Source organism: Apiotrichum porosum (genome assembly GCF_003942205.1).
Source record: "Apiotrichum porosum strain DSM 27194 chromosome Unknown scaffold_1, whole genome shotgun sequence".
Taxonomy (NCBI): Eukaryota; Fungi; Basidiomycota; class Tremellomycetes; order Trichosporonales; family Trichosporonaceae; genus Apiotrichum; species Apiotrichum porosum.
This window is the reverse complement of record NW_021167108.1, coordinates 702,141-727,331: the sequence shown is the minus strand read 5'-3', so window position 1 is coordinate 727,331 and position 25,191 is coordinate 702,141. Positions and strand designations below refer to the sequence as shown.

At 62.4% G+C, this 25,191-nt stretch overlaps 8 protein-coding genes across 8 annotated transcripts; 2 read left to right on the top strand and 6 right to left on the bottom strand.

Annotated features, from left to right (window-relative positions):
- Window positions 1-652: 652 nt before the first annotated feature.
- Window positions 653-2,373, bottom strand: EHS24_000247 (uncharacterized protein; the record flags this gene model as incomplete). Its single annotated transcript, XM_028616082.1, has 3 exons — window positions 653-1,816; window positions 1,867-2,179; window positions 2,315-2,373. 3 exons carry the CDS (start codon window positions 2,371-2,373, stop codon window positions 653-655), a joined length of 1,536 nt encoding a protein of 511 aa, XP_028479939.1.
- Window positions 2,374-2,822: 449 nt separating this feature from the next.
- On the bottom strand, window positions 2,823-4,298 carry EHS24_000246 (uncharacterized protein; the record flags this gene model as incomplete). The annotated part of the gene is made up of 2 exons (XM_028616081.1): window positions 2,823-3,746; window positions 4,041-4,298. 2 exons carry the CDS (start codon window positions 4,296-4,298, stop codon window positions 2,823-2,825), a joined length of 1,182 nt encoding a protein of 393 aa, XP_028479938.1.
- A 1,138-nt stretch (window positions 4,299-5,436) lies between these two features.
- On the bottom strand, window positions 5,437-7,400 carry EHS24_000245 (uncharacterized protein; the record flags this gene model as incomplete). The annotated part of the gene is made up of 2 exons (XM_028616080.1): window positions 5,437-6,820; window positions 6,895-7,400. 2 exons carry the CDS (start codon window positions 7,398-7,400, stop codon window positions 5,437-5,439), a joined length of 1,890 nt encoding a protein of 629 aa, XP_028479937.1.
- Window positions 7,401-8,885: 1,485 nt separating this feature from the next.
- Window positions 8,886-13,298, bottom strand: EHS24_000244 (uncharacterized protein; the record flags this gene model as incomplete). The annotated part of the gene is made up of 2 exons (XM_028616079.1): window positions 8,886-11,433; window positions 11,476-13,298. The coding sequence occupies 2 exons, from the start codon at window positions 13,296-13,298 to the stop codon at window positions 8,886-8,888; spliced, it is 4,371 nt and encodes a 1,456-aa protein (XP_028479936.1).
- Window positions 13,299-13,555: 257 nt separating this feature from the next.
- EHS24_000243 (uncharacterized protein) lies at window positions 13,556-14,203 on the top strand (the record flags this gene model as incomplete). The annotated part of the gene is made up of 1 exon (XM_028616078.1): window positions 13,556-14,203. The coding sequence occupies one exon, from the start codon at window positions 13,556-13,558 to the stop codon at window positions 14,201-14,203; it is 648 nt and encodes a 215-aa protein (XP_028479935.1).
- Window positions 14,204-14,587: 384 nt separating this feature from the next.
- On the bottom strand, window positions 14,588-19,156 carry EHS24_000242 (uncharacterized protein; the record flags this gene model as incomplete). Its single annotated transcript, XM_028616077.1, has 5 exons — window positions 14,588-16,176; window positions 16,227-16,796; window positions 16,839-18,069; window positions 18,133-18,238; window positions 18,291-19,156. The coding sequence occupies 5 exons, from the start codon at window positions 19,154-19,156 to the stop codon at window positions 14,588-14,590; spliced, it is 4,362 nt and encodes a 1,453-aa protein (XP_028479934.1).
- Window positions 19,157-20,107: 951 nt separating this feature from the next.
- On the top strand, window positions 20,108-23,291 carry EHS24_000241 (uncharacterized protein; the record flags this gene model as incomplete). The annotated part of the gene is made up of 5 exons (XM_028616076.1): window positions 20,108-20,697; window positions 20,751-20,835; window positions 20,880-20,958; window positions 21,058-21,247; window positions 21,284-23,291. The coding sequence occupies 5 exons, from the start codon at window positions 20,108-20,110 to the stop codon at window positions 23,289-23,291; spliced, it is 2,952 nt and encodes a 983-aa protein (XP_028479933.1).
- A 451-nt stretch (window positions 23,292-23,742) lies between these two features.
- EHS24_000240 (uncharacterized protein) lies at window positions 23,743-25,168 on the bottom strand (the record flags this gene model as incomplete). The annotated part of the gene is made up of 5 exons (XM_028616075.1): window positions 23,743-24,177; window positions 24,222-24,563; window positions 24,608-24,945; window positions 24,986-25,027; window positions 25,066-25,168. The coding sequence occupies 5 exons, from the start codon at window positions 25,166-25,168 to the stop codon at window positions 23,743-23,745; spliced, it is 1,260 nt and encodes a 419-aa protein (XP_028479932.1).
- Between the last annotated feature and the right edge of the window lie 23 nt (window positions 25,169-25,191).

Sequence of the window (25,191 nt, the reverse complement as noted above, 5' to 3'; positions counted from 1 at the left end):
GGAAAAGAGCATTAATTTAGCATAGTTTGTTAGAATTGCGGACTTGTCGTTGTAGTGGGGTTTTCCCAGAATTGTTTTTTTGTTCCTCTCCTCGTCTTCGCTTTCATCAATACAGACCGTACAGACCTCTTTCGCGTGGCGTATCCATCACCCCATCTCGTCCATATGTGCCTATACAGTACAGCGAAATGCCACTAGCACCTCTTGACCACTTCCATTCTGTCCCAGGGGTTATCGAATCTGACATCATGGCCGGTCCTGCTCGCCCGTCGCCCATCGCCCAACGGGCTCTCCCTCCTGCTGTACCGCACCACGCCTGGCCAGCTCCTTCTTTCTCCACTGCACGCTGGCCCAGCTGCACCTCCACTGTACGCTCGTTGGTCGCAAGAGATGCATATCTATCGAAAGGATCCGGAAGATGTATGTGGGGGGTTGGTTTTGACGGGGGGATTGGCCGCTGTGGTGGAGCACACTATATGAGAACATTGGCCGAGAGGGGATACACAAGAGGGGGAGATGGTGGTTGTTCTTCCAGCAGCGGCGGGCCTGTTGAGGGGCCAGCCTACCGAGAAGGCTAAGAGTCTATGGGACGTTTTTTGGGGTGGGTTTTCACACTGCGGCCGTTCACACGCCCGTGTTGGTTGTTGCTCACTTAATACAAGAGACGGGTGAGAACGTTGGCGCGGGTGTGGTTGATGGCCTCGTAAATGTCCTTGACCTCGTCGTGGCCGACGCCGGAAATGTCCGCCATGAGGTAGGCAATGTCGCCCTTTGAGTCGGAGAACTGCTTCTCGATGTTGTGGGCGGCGAGGATGGCGTTGATGTTGCGCAGGACACCGGGCTCGTTCCTGTGCACGTAGCAGACACGGATGTGGCGGTCGTCCTCGGTGGTGATGGCACGGAGGTTGACCTCGGGGAAGTTGACCGAGCCGAGCGACGTGCCGTAGTTGAGGTAGCCGACGAGGGCCGAGGCGACCTCGGCACCGATGGCGCGCTGGGCCTCCTCGGTCGAACCACCAATGTGCGGGGTCATGATCAAGTTGGGCAGCTTGCGGAGGCGGGGGATAAACTCGCCGAGAACCTCAGAGAAGCCGGGGCCGTTGGATCCAGGCTCCTTGGGGAAGACGTCGACGGCGGCACCGGCGAGGTGGCCCGACTCGAGGGCGTCGGCGAGGGCGGAGAGGTCGACGACCTTGCCGCGAGCGTTGTTGATGAAGAAGGCACCCTCCTTCATGTGCGCAAACTCCTTGGGGCCAATCATGCCGATGGTGTCGGCAATCTCGGGGACGTGGAGGGTGACAAAGTCGGCCTTCTCCAGGAGCTCCTCCAGCGTGTCGACCTGGCGGGCGGTACCGAGGGGCATGATGGGGACGACGTCGTAGTAGATGACGTTCATACCAAAGGCCTCGGACAGGACCGAGAGCTGCGAGCCAATGTGGCCGTAGCCGACGATACCAATGGTCTTGCCACGGATCTCCCAGCAGCCCTTGGACACCTTGTTCCAGATACCGGCACGGAGCTCCGAGGCGCGGTCGATGAGCTGACGCGAGAGCGAGATAATCTCGCCAATGACGAGCTCGGCAACCGAACGCGAGTTGGAGAAGGGAGAGTTGAAGACGGCAATACCGTGCTTGGCGGCAACGTCGAGGTCGACCTGGTTGGTACCGATACAGAAGCAGCCAATGACAAGGAGCTGGGGGCAGGCCTCAATGACCTTGGCGGTCATCTTGGTCTTGGAGCGGATACCAATCGCGTGGTAGCCGGGCAGCTTGGCGAGGAGCTCGTCCTCGGTGAACGCCTTGGTGAAGTGGTCGACCTGGACATGTTAGGAACGTGTGTGTGTGTCGCTCTCTCGTCAAAACCTACCTGGTAGCCAGCATTCTTCAAAAAGGCGGCGGCGTCGGCGCTAATGTTCTCGAGGAGGAGGACCTTGATGCGGCCCTGGCGAGGGGTGCTGGTGCCCTCCTCGCTGGTGACGGGGAAGGTAGGGGGCAGGAAGGCCTGGAGCTGACGGGCAGCACGCGAACCGCTGAAGGAGGCGCCGCCAAACGAAGCACCGCCAAACGAGCCCGTGGGAGGGGACGTCGAGAAGCGGGGCGAGGTCGAGAGAGCAGCCGAGGGGGAGACGCCGCCAAACGACGACTGGGGGATGCCGCGGGTGTTGGCAGGGATGGCAATGCTGGAAGGGGGACACGAGTCAGTACGGGGGTTGACATGGAGGTGCGATCTCGTTTGACGATGGCCATGAGAAGCACAAGGGATGCGCGCAGCCGCAGCGCGCGCGGGTGACGCGGGTCGGTTTTGGGCAACTCACGAGCTAGGGGGGTCCGAGGCCGAGACGGATGGCCTCCTGATGTGCTGAGGAGCGGACATTGTGGGTGTAGGGTGTGTTGGTGTGGTGGAGGAGGGGAGAGGGGGGAGGGAGCGATGGGGGTGTTTATGTATAGATGAAGAAAGAGAAGACGAAGGGATTGACTCGACTGACCCACCGCGCTCCCTCACACACATTGCTGCTGGCGTGCTCGCAGTGGCGCCATCTCATCCGAACAACTGCAACGGGGGGCAGGGTTCATTCCGAAAATTCAGTTTATACGGCCCACCCCGTTTAGCGCGCTTTTTTCGAACAGACAAATGACGTAATATTTTTGCGGCAGTTGCAGACCCCCCTTATTTCAATCGACGGGAATCTACACACCCAGTCCTTTTTGACAGCGACGCCACAGTGTGGCACAACAGGAGACGCACATTCCCAATACATCGACACACAACCTCTCCCATATATACAAACACACCCCCGTCACTGTCGCTTCAGAAGACACCCATTACATGAAGAACGGGCACGTGGCCGCCCTCTCCCTCATCTCTGCCGCATTCTGGAGCGTGGCCTCTTCGCCCTGGCCTTCGAGGTTGGGGGGTCCCAGCTGTGTCGACTGGAACCCTTCCGGGTGGAACGGCTTGCCCGGCTTGATCGTTGCGCCGTACAGACCCAGACGCGGGGCCTTGACGCTCGTGTACCACGGCTCAAAGAGGTATCCCTGGCGCACGTATCGCGGTTTGCCATTCTCGCCCTGTGTGACTTCTACTTTTTGCCACGACGGCTGCTCCACACGCGGGCCCATGAGGTGGCCAATGACCCAGGCGCGCAGCCCGATAAGCGCCGGGACGACGGTGTACATCCATTCCGGCGACCGGGGCAGGCCAAACGCCTTGCGGCAGAGCTCGTCGAGGAACACGCCCGTGACCTTGTGTGCAAACGGCTTGAGGATCTCGGGCTGCGGAGAGAGGAAAATGGCCGTGGTGGTCGCGGCGACCTTTGCGTTCGACTCGGCGTACACCATGACCTTTTCAGCGTAGGCCGCCTGCCAGTCCCACAGGCCCTGGCGCGTGCGCGGGATATCGGCAATCCCCATACGGGCGCCGACCTCGCGCCAGAAGACGTACCGCGCCTCCTGCTCCATCTGGGTGAGAGGTCGCCACTCAAACTTTTCGCAAAAGATGATGGGCTCAAAGATGAACAGGGAGAGCGTGTACAGCATGTCGTCGCGGGTGATCCGCTTGCCGTAGCGCCTGTGCAGCCAGTTCATGCGCGCGAGCGCCGTTGTGGCGCGCTCAGAGTCGAGGCCCTCGGGACACAGAAACTCTGCAATGACGACACCCGTGTCCTCGGCGCGGCGCGTGGCGTTCTCAGGCAGCAGCAGCTGCTTCGAGTCGGCGAGTACTTTGGAGATGGTCGGCACGGCATACGTCTTGAACAGCGCAAAGCTCAGGGAGATTGCAATGAGCCACGGCATGTCCTAATCGGCGGCGGAGAGACCCTGTCAGCGTACGTCGATCTTTTGCGCGTATCTCTTCATCATCACGCTCCACATCTCCGGTCAAGTCGGAAATGCCAGGCCGGCGAGGTGTGGGGGCGGTACGGGACCCCCCGCGGGGGTCGTGGGTGTGCGCACATGTCCCTCGCCACTGCGGCCCGCGTGGGCGACATGGTGCGCGGTGCGGCGGCGCCAGCACAGCAGCACAGCAGGGCGACTACTACTCACATACTTCTGCGACACGAGCATAATGTCGGCCGCATCCTTATAGTTCATGCCCGAGGGGTCCTTGAGGTAGTGTGGGTACTTGCGCTCCATCTCGCGGACGCGGTCGAACCGGTGGCGGCGCACGTTGACGGCGTGTGCGCCCAGCAGCCCCAGCAAAACAACAACACCGGCCGTGACGGCGAGGTGGTCTTGGGGGAGGGTGAGGAGCGAGGCCCAGAGGCCTGGCTGGCCTGCTGGCGAGGTGGTGTTGGCCCACATTTGGGTATGTCGCTTTGTGGTGAGAGAGTGAGCGAGTGGACGATGGTGGGGTTGGGGGTGGGGGCGGTTGACGGGTTAGGGTTTAATGGCCTTGTGGAAGAGAACCAAAAGCAGCTGTACCTGGCGCTGCTGCACACACATGCTGCACACCGGCGCGCGGAGTTCGGCAACAGGTACGGGGATTAATAATGGCCATCGGTCATCACATCACATGATGAGAGGGAGAGCTTTGGCCACTGTACCACTGTGTGCATAATGGTACTGCTGCCAGTGGTCGCAAGCTAGGATGCCTTGGCAGCGCTGCCACACTTGGCGGACCCACATTCCATTCATCTGCCTGCGCTCAGCCCCCCGCTGCCTGAAACCTGGCAAGCGATGGTGACGACGACGCAAGGCGGCGGGAGGCGTGTGGCGGAGTAACTGGCACGGCGGCGCGGCGGCGCGGCAGAACAAAGCGTTTGACCTGTCATCGGGCGCCGGATGGTCAATGGCACAGACGCAACCGTAGTGCTACACCAGTGGCCGGCCAGTGCCCAGTGGCTGTGGAATGGTTTCCGTATCCCGACGCAACCACACCCACATCCCCAAGCATGCTGCATGTCTATCTCTTGTTTGCCTTTTGCCGAGAAGCTGTTTCATTGTGCTACGTGCTGACCATTCTGGCCTGACACATGTCCACGCAATCCCCTTTAATTTTGGTCATGTATGTTCTCGGTTCTCGAGATCTCGAGTGAGATCCGCACAAATGTCCCGGGTGCCCATGTGGCCATGTGGCTGCTACAATGGACAATGAGCGGGCGGTGCCGCGTCACCAGTCTTCGCGCAGGCAATAGCGGGGGGTACATGAGATGTGACGGCGTCGAGATTACCGCGTGGACGACCAGCGCCTGATCACGATGGGTCCTCCCCTCCTCCTCCTGCAGCCATTCTTGCCAATGCTATGCAAATATCTATGATGACTATGAAAATGTATGAAATGCACACTTTTTAACGACGACATACCCCACACCTACGCGGGGGGACATGAGGGAGACACCTGAGGAGCGACACAGAAAGGGAGCACAGCGCGGTTTACACCAGCCCCTCCCAAACAAGCCGTCACACCCAAAAAGTCCACCAAACAAAGACCTACTACACACTACACGCCCAGGCGGCGCTTCATGTCCTCGTACACGATCCACGAGACGCCGACGGCGGGGCCGACCTTGAGCAGCGTCGGGAGCAGGCCCTTGTACATGCCGCGGGGTCCCTCGTTTCGCCACGTTTGTCTTGCCACGTCCATGAAACCCGTGTACTGCTGGGGATGGCCCGATGAGCCAGACGCCTGGAGACGGGTGCGCAGCAGGTTGATGGGGTAGACGCTCGCGGCACCGATGGATCCCGACAGGGCACCAAACGAGAGGACGGCGTATATCTCGGGCTCGTCTTTACCCGTCGAGCGCAGGTAGGCGTTCTTGAGCGACTCGTACGTGCCCATGTCGATGGCACTGTACGGGAACACGCCAATGAGGCCGAGGCCGAGACCACGGTAGAACGAGCGGACGCCGCCCTTGGCGTACATTGACTGTGCGACGCGCACCACGTCCCTCCAGCCCTTTGCGGGACCCGTCTCGGACTGGATACGCGTCTTGAGGGTCTCGAGACCGTAAATCGACAGCTGGGCAGAGATACCGCCAAATCCACCGGCGATGAAGCGAGACAGGCTCGACACGTCGGCCGGGTCGGAGACGCCATCCACCACACGGGCCAGCACACGTTTTGCCTGCTCGTACGAGACAAACTTGATGGCCGACTCTGGGAGAATCTTGACAATGTTCAGGCCGTTGCCGACCCAGAACGCACGCACGCCGCCGCCCTCGTGGTAGATCCTGCCCATGGCAGACCACAAGGTGTGGATGGCGCGGAAGGGCGAGGGCTTGCTGTTGGGGTCGGGCTGGATGGTCGAGGTGATGAGGTAGATCTTGAGACGGTCAAAGGGCGCGGTCACTGAGCGCGACACTCCGCCGGCGACGCCTCCGGCAAGGAGAAAGCGCCAGGCATCGTGCCGTCCCTCGTCGATAATGTACACTTCCTCGTCTTCGACGTCGACCGCGTCGTCCAGGTTGTCGACGGGCGACTCGGTGTGCTCGTAGTGTAACAGGAACCCCGCGGCGGTCGAGTGTTCTGGTCCACCGGGCGCCTTGGGGAAACTCGGGTTCAAATCGCCGTCTTTATCGACCCGGGCGACCCCGCGACCGTCGCTGAACCGCTTGTGGACCTGGTAAAACTTGTAGATTTCATTTGGCGTCGCGCGGCGGGGCAGCATGAGGAGAAAGTCGCGAAATTCGGGAAAGGTGACAGACTCGCCGCTTGCAGACCCCGAGAGCAGTCGGACAATGTCCTTTACAGTAGCGCCGGACAGCTTGACACCGCCCTGGACCAGTGCAGTGTTCATCTCGTCCATGTCGAGGACGCCGTCGCCATTCTTGTCGAGCTCCTGGAACATGTCCCACAGCTGGCGTTCCTGGTCCCAGAGGTATTTTCTGTTGCACACACCGTGTCAGCAAAGGTTCATGACTAGCTGCCTGTCACTCGGGGTAGTCGGGGGGTGACTCACCGGAAAGCTTTCCACGAGACACTCTTGTCGCGCACCTCGGAGGCGCCATCCATCACCGAGTCTGGCTGCAGGTCATCGGCACCGCCCCAGAGCCGGGCGTCGGGACGGTTCTCGCTACACCTGCGCACCAGCTCCTCTTGGTAGAGGATGCGGAGACGCTCGGCGCGTTCGGGACTCAGGGCGGCAAGTGTTCCTTGGCCTGGTAAACGCATACGCTGTGTCGGGGTCGGCTGGTCGCCCTCAATGTCGGGCAGCTTGGGGAGCGACGACCACAAGTGACGGAGCTTGGCGGAGCGCACCTGGGCGCCTTCGTGGATACGAAAGTCGGCCAAGGTGGGCTGCTCGCGCGGTGCCAGGTCAACGCCTGGTGGTTCCCGCAACGACGCGCCGCTAGTCCCCAGGAGAGGGTAGTGGGCATTGTCGTTGGGAGAGGGGGAGGAGGTGGAAGGGTTGGAGGGTCCTGCCTCAGAGGACGACGACGAAGAAGACGAGGCGGACGCGTTCATCGTGGCGAGAGCGAGCGCGCGTGGGGGGTGGGGTGGAGGATTATTGGTGTGCTGTAAGAGGGGCACAAAGTCAGCAGCTGGGTTTCGGGGATACACCGTTGTCTGCGCGCACGTTGAGACATCTAAAGCGCGTCGGCGCACGTGAAAGGAGGGCGGGGAGCGGGGTGTCGACAGGGATACCGAGCTTGACAGAGGGTTGTTGGTGGTGGTGGTGGTCGATCACACTTGCGCCGCAACAAGAATTTGCTTGTGCGGAATGGACGGGGGCGGCGACCTGGCGGCGTGTGCAGCGCAGGCGCCGTTGGGGGGTTGTGCCGCTGCGGTGGTGGAAGGGGGTGTGGTGTTGCCGAGGAGGTAGGCGGGGTGTGGGTGGTTGGTTGGTTGTATGTGGGTGTTGGTGGTTGATGGTACAGAGGCGGGGAGCGGGTTGTGAGTGTGTGTGCGGTCAGATGAGCCATCGTCGCTCTCTGCAAACCCACCGGCCCTCTCCCCCCGTCTGGCGCCCGCCTGTATGACGCGCGCCCTATCCCGCCAATCGTCAAGCCCGTTTTCATGCACCCCCCCGCCAACTCATCAGCTCGTTCATGCGTTCACTCTGCATGCATGCATGGGTCCGAGGTCGCCAACAGTGCTCTGCGACGGCACGCCCCCGTGGACCAACGCCGCATGCATCAGGCTCTGTAGGCGTGTCATGGTGTGGCCACCTGGCCGAGCGCCGTGCTCCACCGCCGCCAAAACACGCCTGACGTGGCTGCAATTCCTCGCTCTCGCTCTCTCTCTGCCCCGCTGCCACGCCGCGCCGGTGAATCGAACTGGGACCTCATAACACCCACAGAGCCTGTGATGCCAGTAACCGGTCACATGGAACGGCGCGAGCGCGTCGGCGAGTCGCAGCAGCCGCCTCTGTCACAAGCCTCGCAGGAGCCAGACAAGTGCCAGCCCAGCTCACCAACTGTGGGGTAAAGACTAACTGTGGCGCGTCTGCGAGGCGAGAACTTGCGCGGTCATAACCATCGCCCAGCGACACGTTTAGTTCTGGCTCTCTCGACGCGTATACCCTGCCGTCACACACCGCTGGCCGCTGGCGCTCTCGACACCCACGATCGCACCAGTCGTACCACAGCGCGTGACTGCGTGAGTACCCACCCATATTGGTGTGGACGGCGAGGTCCTTGGTCTCGGTGTCAATTCAGCGGCACGGATGCGGGGGTGTGCGGGGTAACACGGCTTTCAGCGGACCGGAACAAGGCGAGAGTGGAGTGGAGGCCAAGACTGACACCTCCGTTTGTGGCGAGTGGCGAGTGGCACAACGAGAGCAACGTCCCGTCTGCTGCCTTTCTGCAGAGCCCCCTACGCCCTCGTTCCACAAGTTAATCCCATGCAGAATGAGGTGCATTTGTATGTGTCCAAAAAGTGTGCTAGATATCCCTCCGTCCGCGCCTCCTCTCCTCCTACCCTCCTCTCACTCCTCTCACTCGTCCTCTCCTAAAAGTCAAAGTCCTCCAAGAGGTTGACTTGAGGCTTGCGCCGCCCGCCAGGCGGTGGGGGCAGGAACCCACTGGGAGGCGCAATCGCTGGCGGGTTGGGACTGGGCGGCGCCGGCCACCGTTTGCCAGACGTCTGGCTTGCGGCCGTGACGAGCGACAGCGCCGGGGTGTGGTCCACGCTCGGCTGGCGGCGGCTCGAGCCCGACACGGGCGCGATCCCGCGCGTCGAAAACGTAGACAGGGCGGGCATGGTCGTCGAGCTGTCAGTGAGCCGCGGGCCGCGGGTAGCAGCGCTGCTGCTGCTGCTGCCAAACGACGAGTCAGGAGGGGGCAGAGTTGGGATCGCAGAGGGACCGCCGGGGGCCGCGGCGGCCAGGCGCGACGAGATCCCGGCGGGAGGACGGATGGCGTACATGCTCGGCAAGATCTCGGGACCCTTGGCAGGCGGGGTAGGCCCAGGACTGCCCATCGGCGTGGATGTCTTGGAGACTGGCGGTGGGGGGATGGAGGCAAAGCTGGTGTCAAAGTCCCCAAAGTCGCCAAAGTCGTCAAACGAGTCGCTGCCTGCGTTGTTGGCGGCAGCTGGAACCACAGTGCTGGCTGCGGCGGAGGGAGCGGAAAAGTCACCAAAGTCACCAAAGTCGCCGAAATCGTCATTGTCGTTGGCGTTCAGGTTGACAGCGGCGACGGCGGCTGCGGCCGTAGCGACGGAGACTGGTGCAACCGGCGCGGGAATCGGCGAGATACCAGGGAACGCTGAGGGCGTAGCACTGCGGCTTGCCGGGTTGGGCGACAGCGGGGCCGTGCTGGGTGTGATCCCACCCCATGTCTGGGGAGCGAGTGCTGGGGCTGCAGGCGGCGGCGCGACGTGGAACACGCTCGGCGGAGACATGGCGCGCGAGGGAGCGGCCGACACTGATGAGAAGGAGCTAAAGTCCAGGCCGCTGAATGCGCTGCTGGTACCTGTACTAAACGCAGCGTCGGCGGCGTTGGCCGTACCTGTCGCTGTGGGGCTGACGGATGCGGGGCGCGCTGTGGGGACCATGGGGGTGAACGATGACGGCACTGGCGGCGACGCGACGCGCTGAGTCGGAGCCATGGGGGCCATGGGGGCCATGGGGGCCATGGGGGCCATGGGTGTCATGAGCGGTGGGGAGGAGACGCGCTGAGTCGGTGCCGAGGGGACCATGGAAGACATCGAGAGAGGAGGTGCAGTTGCCAGTGGTGATGTGGCGGGGGGCGACGCAATGCGTTGGATGGGAGGTGGGAACCCTGAAGACGAGGTGGCGGGTGGGGCCGTGCTCGCAGCAGGAGTCGTGCTGTGGGACAGTGGGCTCGACGTGAGTTGGAACGAGTTTCGTGCCGACGAGGAAGGTGATGAGGGATTAATGGGTGGGGCGATGGTTGGCGGCGTGGACGCGCGGGGCGGAGCGGGCGTCGCAAAGAGGTCGTCCCAGCCCGAAATAGACGAGGCCACAGGTGAGGCCGAGTTTGGACCTGACGACGATGTCGCCGACGCCGGGGCATCAAAATCGAGTCCAGAGAGCAGGTCCATTGCAGACTGCTTTGGCGCAGCAGACGGGGCCATGCGCGCACGGAATGACGACGACGACGTGCTGCCTTGCCTGCTGGCGTGGTGAGATTGTGGCGCACCGCGGGGTGGCGGAGCGAGCGGAGCCGGAAGAGGCGCTGGCTTTGGAGCATTGAGCACACGCTCCAGCGTGTTCATCTCACGGGTCGCGTTCGGGTCCATGCCAAGCAGGTCACCCATACCGGCCTGCTGGACAGTGGGCACTTCGGCCAGGAACGCGAAATCGTCGGCGCTCAGCTCAATGTCCGGATCCTGTGGTGCGAGCGAGTCGGCCTCCTGTGCCGGAGCAGCGGCCTTGCGGCCCCACCGGAAGAAGCGCGACATGCGTGCAGGCTGAGCCTGAGGGTCCTCGGACAGGGAGCGCGACGGTGCGTCGTGGCCCTCGTCCTCGTGAGACTCGGTGACAGCGAGAGCCGGTGGCGCAGCAGCCACGGAGACGTCTGGGGTCGCGGGACGAGATGCAAGGGACGGAGCGCGCGATGTGGAAAGGCGAGCAGACGCGACCGAGGGAGCGATGCTGGCCGTCTCGGCCACAGCTGCGGCAGCAGCGGCTCCAGCAGCGGTTGCGACACTTGTAGGGGTCGACGGGCTCAACGTTGGCGTCTTGACCTCGAGGATACCGCCACCAGACGTGACGAGCGACTTTGGCGCAGCGCTCTTGCGCCAGAATCCCCAGCGGCTGGATCCAGCATCCTCTTGAGCAGGCTGAGCAGCAGCCAACTCTTCGGGCTCGCCCAGACGGGAACGGCCAGTCCAATTGTCCTCGAGCCCAGGCCCGAAATTCAATCCCTCGAGGCGGCGAGCTCGCGAGGACGGCGGAAGATGCAGCAGTGACGTTGACGGGTTCGGGTTTGCACGCGACAGGGCACCAGTGTACCGCTGGTGTGTGGTAAGGGTGTGTAATGGGGGAACACGGCCATCTCCAGGTGTCGTGAGGGAGCGCATCGTCTCGGCACTGAACGTCAGCAAGGCAGCGGTGTGTTGCCACAAAACTCACACATTGTCTTGGAGCGCCTTGACGCCAGCCTCGAGCTTGGTCTCCTCAGCTTCATCGGCGTTCTCGACCTTGTGCGTGATCACACTGGCAGCAACCTCGTCCCACTCGCGCTTCAGTGCCTCAATCTTGGCGTACGGGGCGCGGGACTCTTGGACAGCAATCCGGCGCTGGGCTTCTTCCCACTCGGTCTCCTGTGTGGTCCTAGACGGTTCTGGAGCGGCCGCAGAACGCGACACACCGCCCCAACCCTCGTACGCGCCTTCGTCGGCATCACGGTCTCCGTCGCCGCCACGCGGCTCGTCTGGCGCTGGTGTACCCCAACCGTCTTCACTGGCACGCGTGGGGCTGCTGGACCTGCCGCCGAAACTCTGGAAACTCTCGTCCTGATCACCACCTGCTCCTGCAGGCTTGCCCCACTCGTCTCCACCGCCGCCCCACGGGTCGCTGGCGCCGGCGTCTGCAAAGCCGCCAAAGTCGCTACCAAAGCTTGGTGTACGACGGAGCTGGGGAGCGTCGGCATCGAGGCGCAAGGCGTCGAGGGAGGCACGGGGGGAGGACGCCGATGCTGCCGAGATGGTGGGCGAAGCGGCGTTGACGGAGACGGGCGGAATGGAGTCTGCTCTTGCAACAGCGCTGGCTGCAGCCACGGCGAGAGGCGACCCAGCACGAGACGATTCGCGCGATATACGCTCGATAGCATCCAGCGATGCGCGCGGGGACGCAAACCCTTCCTCTGCTTCTTCTTCTTCTTCAGCGAGGCGGGCGACCTTGTCGACGCTCTTGCGCGGGGAGGAGAGAGTGCCGGAGATGGAGCGGGCGAGCGAGGCAGACGATTGCGAAAAGGACATGGATAGACGAGCCGCAGACGCTGTCATGTCGTCGATAGACGCGCGGGGCAGTGCCGAGGCCGTGAATGACGTCGGGGAGGTGGGGGAGGGTTCAGGAGCGGTCTGCTGTGGGGCGGGGTCCGTGGACTTTGAGGGTGTTGGGGCACCCCATACGTCGCCGGTGAGCTCGGGCGACAGAGAGCGCACGGGGGACGGAGAGCGAGTAGGTTTTGATGGCGAGGCAGAGGAGGTACCCCATCCTGCTGCTGCGTCACCCCATCCGCCGAGGGCTGCGCCCATACCGCCCATGTTCATGCTGGCGACGCTGCTCGAAGCCTTGCCCATGAGTGTCGCTGGCATGTCGGCAAACTTGGCCGCGTCAAGCTGTTTGGTCGCTGCAGCGCCCACACCCATGAGCGAAGTCGAAATGTCTCCCATGTCAAACCTTTTGGTTGCGTTGGCCATTGCAGCGGCACCTATGAGACTGGCAGGCAGACCATCGAGCTGTCCCGACATGGCCGCCGAGGCTGCAGCGCCCATGAGATGGTTTGGCAGCCCCTCGAGCGCGCCTGCTGCTGCCGATCCAGCCGCTCCAGTAGCAGCACCCATCAGGCTTGTTGGAAGGCCTTCGAGTGCGCGGGCGTTGGCCTTTACGGCGTCCACGGCCGCTGTTGCGTGGGCGCGGGTCGCGGCAGCCGACGCCGCTGCCGCCTGTGCGTGTTGGTTGATTTCGCGGCCGGCCTGCAGTGCCGTCTGGGCATGCTGCATGCCGAGGTCACGGAGCATGCCCATGTCTGGCATGGCGGGCATGCTGGGGCCTGCTGTGCTGTCGCTCGCCGTATCAGGAGCGGTGCTCGAGGACTGCGCTGCCTTCCTGGCGGGGGTTGGGGCCCACGGGTCGGAGACATCGAGTGACTCTGGCGGCGGGGAGAGGGACATCATGCGCTGAGCAGCGCTGGTGGCGGACTTGCCCCACGCGGCCCACGGGTCGTCCATCGTGCGTGAGGTGGGCCGGTGTAGTGTAGTGAATGGAAAGCGACGAGGACGAGTGGAGGAAAGAAAGAGACGTCTAGTTGCGGCCGCGTCGTTCTTTGGTCGTCGCGTCATACCTCCATGCCCGCCGCCGTTCGGGAACAGAACTCGAATGCCGCCTCCAGGCAGTCACCACTCGCGTGGTACTTTCGACATTGTCCATTCTATCACCCCACAACGACGTGCGTCTTTCAACGACACTCGGCTCGTTCACCACCACCATGGCTCCGCCAGCGCACTTTCGCTTGCCGTCGTTGATCCTCCCGACGCCTCCGGCCCCGCGCCGCCGCTCAGGCTCCGTCGGCGGCGTGAGCACCCTGCACCTCGCGCGCTCGGCCGGCCGGTCAGGCGGCGGCAGTGGGCCGCCCTCCATCGCAAGCGGGGTCAGCGACGACGACCGCGAAGCCAGCGGCAGTGCGCGCAAGACCAGCCTGCACCTCACACCCATCTCGCCGTCGGCCGAGTCGTATCGCGACCGTGACACCGCCCGTGAGCATATCCCAGCAACCCCCAAGAGTCTCCCGACCTTGCCCGCAAGTCCACGGGGCAGCACCGACGCCCTCTCGCCGCTGCTACCGCTCGATCCGGGCGAGTGGGCCGCGGCCAACGCTCACCCGGGCGCGGGACTCGAAGACCACGACCATCCCGGCCATCCGGGCCAACCCCGCCGCGTGCAGTTTGCGACCGAGGCATCCGTCGAAGTGTACGATGCCCTCAGCGACGACCTGGACATGGATTTGGGCCTGGACGAGGCCGAGTTTGAGCGGCCACGAGGAAAGGAGATGCTCGCTATTGTGCTGAGCTTTTCGGCGCTGCTGGTACTGGCTATCGCTGCTGGCCTGACGACAATCTTCGACTGGGTCTTGTAGGCAAGACGCAGCCGGCGCGCAGCTTGGCTGCTGCCAAGCCAAAGAGCTTGCAACCTCCCGCCCTCTCGGCCTTTTACGCTTCACGACCTGGTGTCCCCCCCGTTGTATCCCATCCTGCATCATCATTCTCTCTGTCCTTGTGTAACATGGCGCCTTTGCCTGCAATGCATTTCTCTAAGCGGGTTGTCCATGTATGTCGCCCGCCGCACGCAGAAAGCTAAATATATATATAAACGTGGAGAACACCCACGGACGCGAAAACTATACATGATTCGTGTGCCACACTTGTCGTCCACACTTGTCGTCGACACCATGAAGTCGGAAAACGACGCGGTTGTATTCGTGAAATAAGGAAACAAGAAAATGGAAAAAGAAAAGAAAAGATTAGAAGTGGCTCTGGCCCTCGTGCTCGACCTCGAGGTCCATGCCGCGCGGCCTGGCATCCACTTTGGTGCCGACCGAACTGGAGAGAAGCTTGGCCTCGACCTTGTCCTTGACAAACTTGCCTGTCCGCGCGAGCTTGAGCTGGAAAATGCCCTTGTTCGACTTGCGCAGCGCCTTGCCGTGGGACCCGCTGCGCTCGGCGAGCTCGCGCGTGTGGTCGCGCTGCATCGCCTCGTTGGCCGCCGCACCCGCACCCGCGCCGCCGCTACGCCGCTTGGCCCTGCTCTCCTCGCGCGCCAGCGGGTCGTAGTCGTCATTGTCGGAATCCGAATCGTCTTCAGAGTCGGACCCGCTCTCGTTGTCCGTGTTCAAGTTGCTGTGCGAGCTGCCCTCGAGCAGGCGCGCTGCCTCCCACGCCTCGTAGACGTGGCGGAACTTGAGGTCGCGTTTCTTCAGTATGTGGTGGACTCGGGACATGCCCGAGTGAAGTACAAACGTGACAGTGATAAAGCCGACGAGCTCGACCTGGGGGATATCACCGCCACGGAGCACGCCGTGCGGAGTGTTGGCAGTACCTCCCTGCACACCCATGTCGATGAACATGCGCGCAGCCCTCATGGCGTCCCGCACCGACGCGGTAGCGTACACGGGAATCTTGCGGGTCGTCTCCACGCCGTCCTGACAGTCGTCGAGGCGCAGCGTGGCCAAGGCGTGGACCTTTGACTTTTTGATTTTGCGCCGCTGCACAAGGCTGAAGACCACCGAGCAGCTGTGGCGGTACATGACAGCGAGGCGGACCGGCTTGGAAATGTCCCACGAGACGCCGTTGCCCGAAGTGTGCGAGGCATGGATATGTGACTTGGTCGTGTGGTCTGACACGGCCGAGTGGCGGGAGTCACGCGCCGAGTTGGGGCTGGCCGTCTGCTGGCCATTGTGCGCCTCGTACGCTTGTCCATGGCCGTTCTGCGCTCTGGCGGAAACGGCCTCGTCGCTGCGGTCGTCGTCATCGGGTTCGCGAAGTAACGCGCTGTCATGCTCCGTCTCAATGACGATGGAGGGCTGTTTCCCATGCAGCTCGGACATGTCCGTCGTCGCCAGCCCAAGAATGTCGAGCGTGGCGGCCTCGAAAGACGAAATGCCTTGTGGCAGGTGCATGTCAAAGGGCTTGAACAGGAGTGAAAGACGGATACGACCCCAGCCACGCCCACCAACGAGCGGGAACCAGCGCGTAAACTGGCACTTGTCCTTGAGCACGTCCTTGAGACGGAGAGAGACCAGACCGATAATCGGGTCGTGCTCGCGGTTACGGTCGTCACGGACCACAAAGGTGATCTTGGCCAAGCGCCAGTCGGCAATGAACCGCTCGCTCACGGCGTTGAAGTATGGAACCGGGTTGAGTTGCTTGGTACGTGTGCGATAGACGTACTTGTCGTTCACGTGGATCTCGACGTATGAGCTGGGCGGGTCGGTCTGGTCGGCAGCCGAGCGGTCAATGGCATCGTGCAAAGCGGGCTTGCCAGATGCCGCAGACTTGCGCCGACTGATGGACGAGCCAGAGAACGTGCCGTTGGGCGACTCGAGCTCCAGGTCTGCGTGTGTATGTCAGCTGCTGCAACCAAACAAGGCACTGTCAACTCACCCGTACACTGGTGAACGTGGAACTGGAGAACACCAGAGCACAGCTCGGCAGTCGGTTTGCCGGCTGCCTCCATCTCGTCGCGGGCACGCTCGCCCGTGAAATACGCCAGAGTCTCCTTCCGCCTCTCCTGCCTCTCAGTCTCCCAGCCCGGCACCTCCATGTAGCTGGCAATCTTCTCCATCCACCAAGGAGGCGGCGGGTAGCCTTCACCCCGCTTGTCCTGGATGGCCTGCAGGCGGCGCTGGACTTCCGCCTGAGGCATCTTGTACAGCGGGAAGAAACGAATGGACCAGTCCAACTCGCCCTGGGTGCGCATACCGGTCTGTTCGGGCTGGAGTGCATCGGTACGGCGGAACAGCGTTTCGCCAGGGGTGTTGGTGGACTTTTCAACAAGGTCGTAGACGTCCACCTCGACTTGGCCAATACTGTCGTCGGAAGAGAAGCGGTCCGAGTCGATAATGCGCATGCGGAGCTTCTCGCCGACCTCGATGGCTTCGGCTGGGACGAGAATGTAGGCCGGCTCCTCCCATACAGGGTCGAGAGTATCGACAATTGTGCGAGTAGAGAATACTGTGAATGTCAGCTTCGTTCAGACCAAGATCCATAGCTCACGAGGCTTGTTAAACTTGGAGTAGGAGACGACAAGGTAAGGGTCAGAAGAGCCAACCGTGTCGGTACGCGGCAGGCCCGACGCTCCATGGATCATGATGCGGAAGACACCGACCGACTGGGTCCGCAGGGTGCTTTCGTGGCCCAGGAGGAGACGGTCGACGTCCATAGAAAACGCTTTGGGAGCGACAAAGGCACCCGCCACGCGTGCAATGGACTTTTCAACATAGCTCTTGACGAGAGGCACGTCCATGGCGTTGAAGGTACCCAGAGGACGGGCGGCAATGTCAAACTGGGGCATGGTGACAAACGAAAAGGCCGCCTCGCGCACAAATGGCGGGGAGGCACACAGCAACAGGCGTATGCGGACCTTGCCGGACAGCTGGCTGACGTCGAGGTACACTGGCCACTCGGTGCCGGTGAGACCCTTGACACCGACGCCAAAGTGGGTGATCATGTGTAGGCCGTTGCCACGACCCATGGCTGCCGTGTGCTGGTACACAAACCCACATTCGTAGTTTACGTACTGGGGCCCGTCTGGGTCGTCCTTGTCATAGAACGGAACGTATTCGTCGTTGCGGTCGTGGTCGTCCTCTCCGGGTTCTGAGGGAATAACACTGATACCGGGCGCACCGTTGCCGTTCGTGGGCGGTGCAAATGAGGCCCGACGAGCGCCCTTGTTGCCGCGCAGCTTGGCAAGGAGGCGGTCGCGTTTACGCATAGTTTGTGCGCGTTCTGGCGCCCCAGACTGTGTGGAGCCGTGTGTGGAGACGGCATAGTCGGAGGCGGTGAGAAAGGAGGCACGGGACGCGTTCGAGGCGCTGCGGGTGTGGCGTGTGGTTGCTCTGCGCGAAGGAGTAGTTGGGGATACAGGGGTGATGATTGGAGCTGGAACAGATGAGGGTGACCCGAAGGAGGAGGCAGAGGACGGGGACCATGGGGTCGCACCTGGCGAGAGTGGTACGGCCAGGGATCCCGGAGAAAGAGAATATGGTCGCTGGATCTCGGAAGGTCGACGCCTTGTGGAAAGCGTCTCGGATGGCTGACGGCCCTTTGTGATGTTTGCAGGAGTGATATGTGTATCTTTGGCCTTGGCATATGGTACACTGGACTGGGTCATGATTCGTGCCTTTTCATCCAGCGATCTGAACCATTCGTCATCGGTAATGGGCCGGAGCGAGGTGAGGACGATGGGTTTGGTACCAAGCGAGACGGACGAGACGCGAACCGAGGTCTAAATACCGGAATTAGCCCACACACAGCCTTTGGGTCCAAAATAGCCCGATTAATTACGCACCACAATAGGAGGGACCTGCTGAATGAGCGCATCTTCCAGCAAGTCGACAAAGGGTGTGAGAACATCGGTCGAGACGAGGGGGAAGAGCGCGCGCAGAGCGTGGTTGCTGTGGGGTCAGTTTGCAGGTTCCCAGTGCGCTAGTTTTGTTGGTGACTCACACCCAGCCGACGGCATCGCCTTGCGCGATTTCGTCTAGTGACAAGGGCGGATTTGGGCTGCCTCGGGGAGGAAGGAGGTAGCGAGCGATAAAGGGGGCGGCGGCCAGGCCGACAAGGGTGAAGAATAGGCGAGGGCCAAGTGCGTAAATGATGAAGAGAGTCGCGACGATGGCGGCGGGGATAAAGTGCTTGTGCTCGGCCATCGTCCTCACGGAGGAAGGGACGTAAGAAGAAGATGAAGTGGGAGTCGTGCCGTCCTTTTCGGCCAGGGGCGATGGGGACTCTGTACGCACAAAGGAGCCTGGCGGTGTTGGTGCGACGTGGTTTGCCCGGGCGGCTGACGCAGGCCGGTCATGAGCTGACTGATAGTCTGCACTAGCAGGAGACGGGGTGGTTGGCGTTGGAGGCAACGTGCGCTGCCTCTCGTTTGGTAGTGGACCCAACCCGAGGGCCGACCTCGAAGCTGATGGTGATGGCGCGAGGTATAGTGGGGAGGGAGCCTTGAGACTCGGCAGCGGCTTGTCGACGGCAATGGGTGAAGGCGGTGACGGGTTGTTGCCATCGGCGTGTGCAGGGAGGTTGAACGTGGGATGCGTATGCGCCGTGTGTCTGCCGTTGCCCACGGCCGTGTTGTTATTGTGGGGCGGGGGCACCGCCGATGCGCCCATGCTGCTGGACGCGTTCATGGCATGCAGATGCAGGCGGTCGTCGCCATTGAGAACAGCTGTTGGATAGTTGTGGGTCGGTGTGAGAGGCGGTGTGTCGTGCGTGTCGGTGTCAATGGTCAAACCGAGACCGCCAGGGCCTGATGAGGTGGAACGTTTGGGCGGCGTTGCCGTCGTCGACAGAGGGACCGCTTCCGGCATTGCGATGATGGTTGGGCTTGTCGACGCGCGCGAGGGGTCGCTGGCTATATTATAAATGTGTGAGAGAGATAAAGAGAGTGTGGTATGCGGGGTTGGACGTGTGTATAAGAAGTGCGTCAAGATGTCTCGGAACAGTTCCCACTGCTGTGTCGGGTGTGCGTGTGATGTGATGGTCACTGCTGCACACCCCACCGCCCGACCGGTCGGTGCACGCGGCGCCAAGGCCGTTTACGAGGGAGCGAGGCGGGGTGGAGGGGCAAGAAAAAAAGGTGCGACGTCGACGTCATACCCGCACAGTGCGGCAACGGCCAAATTAACCTTTTCCTTCCTTTTGAACTGCGCGTCGGCACAATGGCTGCAGCGGCGACAGAGCCTGACGATCAACGACGACGACGACGAGGAACGTTTGTCATGTGTCGGTTTCATCGTCATGTCTCTCTCCGTCATCGCCCATCACCTTGTCCCCGACCCCCCCCTCTCTGGACCGTGCATATACCTGCGGAAATTATACTTGGCCCAGCATCACCACGCACATGTGCTCTGGCTGCGCGATCACACCGCCTGCGCTAAGGCACCTGTACCAACGAGGCGCTGGAGGCTCTAGCGCGAGAGAGGGCTTCTCTTCGCTCGACTCTCCTTTTTTTTCCCAGGCGGCGGCGGCGGCTTGGGTGAACGCCATGAGTTGTAGGATGGAGAGAAGGCTCGTGCGCACACGCGAACCCATATGTCCTCGTCCTCGTCCGTGTAATGTCCGTCGCAGATGGCTGAGAAGGACGGGGTGATGTGCAAGGGGGGCGCGCGGCCGCGGCCCGTGGGTGCTCCTTCTTTGTTCATGTTCCACACTCACTCCATCCACTCTCACTCACTCACTCCGCATCCACACGTTTCTGACTCCATTCACACCTCCACACCTCCCCTCCCATCGCTGCGGACGAGTCGCGCACTTTAACAATGCTCAACTGGTTCAGGAAAGCCGGGGCGGCCGACCATGATGATGGCGGCGGCGACGACGCCGACCACCCCGTCCAGTCATTCGCGGTCATTTCGCGCATGAACGAGTTCGAGAGCAAGGAACCCTTCAACTATGTGCATTACCCGGCCTCCGAGTATGAACCACTGGTCATCACCGACGAGGAGAGGGACTTGTACTTGGCCTTTATGAGCTCCCTCGACACCGTTCCAAGTCTGCCCCTGTGGTCGGATTCACCACCAGAGATTCCAGACGTGCAGGTTGGCGCCCAGCCCATTACCCCGCCCGACGTACCGTACCCCAGGAGCCCCCTCCTCCCGGCCAAGCACCTCGTCTCGCTCAACCCCAGCCGTTATGCTCTTGTGTCACTCGTCAGTGATGCCGGCGTGAGGTTGTGTGGATTCCCAGCGGCCGCCGTCCGCGCCGCCGATGAGGCTCTGGCCAGTTGGCACCTTGGCGTCGTCGCCCGCAGCTGCGACCCAACACAGCTCGTCGACTCGAACACACCAATCGTGTACCGCATCGCCCTGCGTGGCAAGGCGTGGCAGAAGAAGGGCAACCAGGAGCTAGAGTGGGTGGACCGTGCTGTGTGGCCCACTTGCTGATCGCTGACATTCCGTGCAGGTCAATCCGTCTCATTCTCACCCTTCTCACCGCTCTCGGTAGACATGGATGGTCAATGGCTGGTGACATTGCGGCGATGAGCAAGGTGGGGGACACAGAAGCGAGAAGACGACCACTGACAATGTCCAGGTTGACGCACACAACCTCCTGTTTGCTGCCAAGCCCGACCCTCCACCCGCACCGCTGTTTTTTGCAGTGACCATGCCTTGTGAGTAATGTCTGTGCGACATGTCGTGAAATGTCGGGATCCGCCGGGATGGTTATGGGGGGAGCAACAGTAGTGTAACTTTTGGCTGAACGCCTACAGTGCCTGACCGCATCTCTCTCGTGTCCCCTCCCAAGCCTGCCTCTGCGGCTATCATCAGTGGGGTTCGTCAGTGCCTCTCCAACTTTGCAGACATCAAGACGGAGGGCTGGATACACGCTGGCGTGTACCGCTTCTGGCTTGCAGGTCTCCGCCGTCTCGGTGGCACTGTCAAGCGTGACCAGGTTTCCAAGTGAGTTATCACGGCGCTGCCACGCTAACGCTACAGGATGCAGCCTCCCATGGTCATTGGCATCATCAACATTCTCAACAGGCTCAATTTCCAGTTTGTCAAGAGCATCCCCCTGTCAAGCACTGCCGGCCGCGATGTCTTCATCTTTTGCTCGACTCCCGAGTCTGGTCTCAGCGCGCGGGACGCGTTTGGAACCGAAGGATTCCTCGACACTGCCACGTCTGACGCCATTGCGGCGGTGGTCCCCTTCTCAGGCTTGGGTTCGACGGAGACGACCCCGACAAAGTCTCGTGGCCGTGCAATGAGTGTGCCCGACATCCACGCGTCCTCGACTCCGCGTACAAAAGATCGCCGACTGGTCACTCCGACCACCACATCGACTGCCACAAACCAGACAGGCGCAACCATATACCACACGCCACCTGTTACCCCCGGATCAACAACGCCACTCATCCGCCGCTCGTCTCTCGAGGTCTGGGACAGGTCCGCCAGCGCCCAGCAGCGCCCGCTCCGTCGTGTCGAGTCGGCGGGCAACCTCGCCCCCAGCGTCCACTCGAACAGCAGCGTCAGCATTCCCTTCCCGCTTGGAATGGGAATGGGACCGGCCCACCCTGCCGTCGCCCGTGCCGCTAGTCACAGCAGCAAGGCTTCTTCGTACTCTGGAAAGTCTCGGGCGTCTCAGCAATCGGGACACAGCAGCAATCACAGCCACAGCGGCTTCAGTCACCGGAGCAGCAGCCTCAGCCGGGGAAACTCACACCGCGGCCTGCCTATCGGTACTGTCCTCTTGCTTCCTGGAGGCCAGACACAGACCATGTCTGCGGATCGCAGCGACCGTAGGCATAGGGACAGCAAGGACAGGGCTACTCCAATCGACCCGGAGCTGAGGACACCCGGTTCGCCCATGCCGCTCGGATTGGGCCCACCACCGCGTCCATCTCCCAGGAAGAGCTCCAGCTCCGACATCTCTACACAGGCTCAGCCAGACCAGAAGTATCCACTCGACCTGCCCTCCGTCATTGGTTTGGAGCAGGACTTCAAGGACATGGGAAACACTGCCCCGCTTGTGCCGCACATCAACGCCTACTCGCCCTCCCAGACTCGTCACCTGCGTCACGGCCGGTCGGTCTCGAGCCCGGCAAGCGCAAGCGCCATCCCGAGCGAGGCGTGGGGCGCGGCGCGCCTCTCTCCCAAGCCGACCACGCAGGACGCCAGCGCCGTCTCCGCCCCCGCGCTGGGCGCCAACATCCTCGCCCCGGCCCCCGCCGATAGCAGCCGCCGTAACAGCGGCGCGCCGGGGACTCCCTCCACGCCCGGCGTTGTCCACATGGTGTCTGGATCGGGAACGGGCTCGTCGTCGACGTCCCTGTCGTCGCTCGCCTTTCCTACACCCACGGTCCGCCCTCGCAGCTCGGAGATGGAGGATGGCCGCGCGCGTTTCCCATCCATCGTGCTCGGAAACGTCATCACCGGCTCGGCTAGCGCCAGCATCAACAACAACGACCTCAGCAGGCACACCTCCCGCCAGGTCTCGATGGGAAGCATCGCCTCCACCTCGAGCACCGAGCGGCCCCTCCCCGGTCTGCCTGTCGCGGGCTCGGGCACGGGCACGGGTACTTGGACGCCGCCCATCCCCCACCGCTCGCCGGCGCGCGCCGCCTCGCCGCCGCTGACGCTCGCGCACCCGCCCCTGCCGCTGCCGGCCCGCTCACCAGGCCGGACCGGGGCCAAGTCGCCCACCCTCCCGCCCATGCCCATCCCGCAGGGCAGCCTGCTGCACGACGTGCTCCGCGGCTCGGGCGCCGGGGTCGGGTCCGCCGCGTCCACCACCAGCCTCCTCTCCAAGGACGGCGCCAGTGCGGGCGCGAGTGCCGCTGTCAGTGTGCGCGCGGACAAGGGGTCGCGCACGCTCAACCACCGCGCGAGTCTTGCCGGGAGCGAGTTTTCCTTCAAGACCACGACGTCGACGGCGAGCTCGCGGCCGCCGGGCGTCGGCAGTGGGCGGACGAGGGTGAAGCTGAGCTTTCCGGAGAGCGGCAAGTGAGGTGAGGTGAGGTCAAGTGAGGTGAGGTGAGGTGAGGTGAGGTGATGGAAGGGCGAGCTGAGAGAGGGGAGAGGGAGGGCAGAGAGAAGCGGGGAGAGGGGAAATGGGGGAGCTGGGGAAGCGCCGGACAATCGGGGCAAAGCCGTAGAGACAGAGAAACTGGACAGTTTCGGACAGTGGACAGTTGTCATTGCGCTACAGAACACTTTCATTTGTACATAGCTTTTATTTTTATTTTACGCATGCCGTGTTCATAGTCTGGTATCACATGAGGGTATGGAATGATGGTGGTGGCGAGGTTATGGTGTGCAGGGTGGTTTGTGTTGTGGGTTTGCGTCATTTCGTCGAGGCTGGTGCTTGTAGAAACGGGTGACTGCCAGCTGGTGTGGCCCAGGTCTACGGACTGGCGATGACAGCTTGTTGCCGCTGTTGCTGGTACCCCCAGCTGCGTCTAGGTCTGGGCATGGACACGTTCGTCGGCATCCTGCGCCAGACGCGCGGCCACATCCGGGTCCAGCGGCCAGCAGAGTACCTCATCCTGCGCCATCCCGGCCCGCACCGCGACCCAAGGGAGCAGCCAGCGCAGCCCGCGGCCTCTGGACACGGCCTGGTCGAGGTTACCTTCCGGTCCAAGGTTGTATGGTCGCTCGAGCGGGAGAGTTGGGAGGATGACGCCGGCCCAAGTCGCAGAGTCAGGGGTGGGCACGAAGAACCAGTGTCGCGGGCCGAAGCGCTCCAGATCAGCCGTGAGCGCGGGCGGGACAGGCTGTGCAGCCGCGACGAGCTTGGCGATGCTATCCCGCGTGCGGAGGAGCGCGCGCGTGCGTTCCTTGTCGACAGTCAGCTCGCCGTCGCGGATGTGCGTGTACGTCGACCAGCCGAGCGCCTGGGGGTGGGTTAGATCCAAAGCCAGTCAATTTGTAAACCCACTAATGTGATTGCAGCGAGAACGTTGCCGACAACACACAAACACCCGATCTCGAGGCGCTGGGATCCAGCGACCAGCCCGCCGTCGACGGCGTCCAGTGCGCGCCAGCCAAGTGCCAGCCCCGCGACCCAGCGTCCGACGGGCCCGCCGGCAACTATCCAGCTAGGACCCCACGACCACCACGCCACAGCCCGCGGGTCTACCTGGGATTCTTTCCATGCGGCGATCGCGCGGAAGAAGAGCGGCCAGTATACCGGCGTGGCGAGGACGAAGACGGCCAGCGGTGTGAGGAAGCAGAGGGCCAGGAAGGCCGGGAGGTGCGGTGCAGTCAAGCAGTTTGCAAACTGAGCAAATGGGTTAGCGAGAAGCATCTGGCCGGTCTACCCACAAAGGCACAGTGGTGGTCAAACCCGGCACGACACACACCACACTCGGAGCAGTGTCGTGCGCGAGCTGGTTTCCACCGTCCGCCACACCTCCCGCGATGGCAGTGGGACAAGAGCGAGTCGGCGGTTCCCGGTGCAGGGGTCGAGCCGCGCACAACGAGGGAATAACCATCGTCCAGAGCCTGTGGTGGGGGAGAGCACTCAAAGACGCACTTGAGCGACGCAATGTCGACAGGCGGGCGGCACGGAGGCACAGACTGTGTCGAGGGCAGAAAGTAGAGCCGGAGGAAGATGGTCGCGACGCTCGGGATGAGGATGTTTGTCGCGGCCATGTAGAATGCTGGAGCGTTGGTGCCTATCAACACAGCACTCTTACTCACCTCCAAGCCAACGGTGGTTGAGGCCGAGGAAGAGGTAGTCGCCTGGGTGGGTCAGGAGATATCAACACCCCGTTACCCACGACCGATTGTCCATGTGCAGCGTCGCCATGCCCAGGCAAAGTATGTGAGGATTGCTGGAGGTACGACCTGCTGGATGACCCAGCTTGGCCGTAGCGAGGGCATGTTCTTGTTGTGCAAGAGTCGAT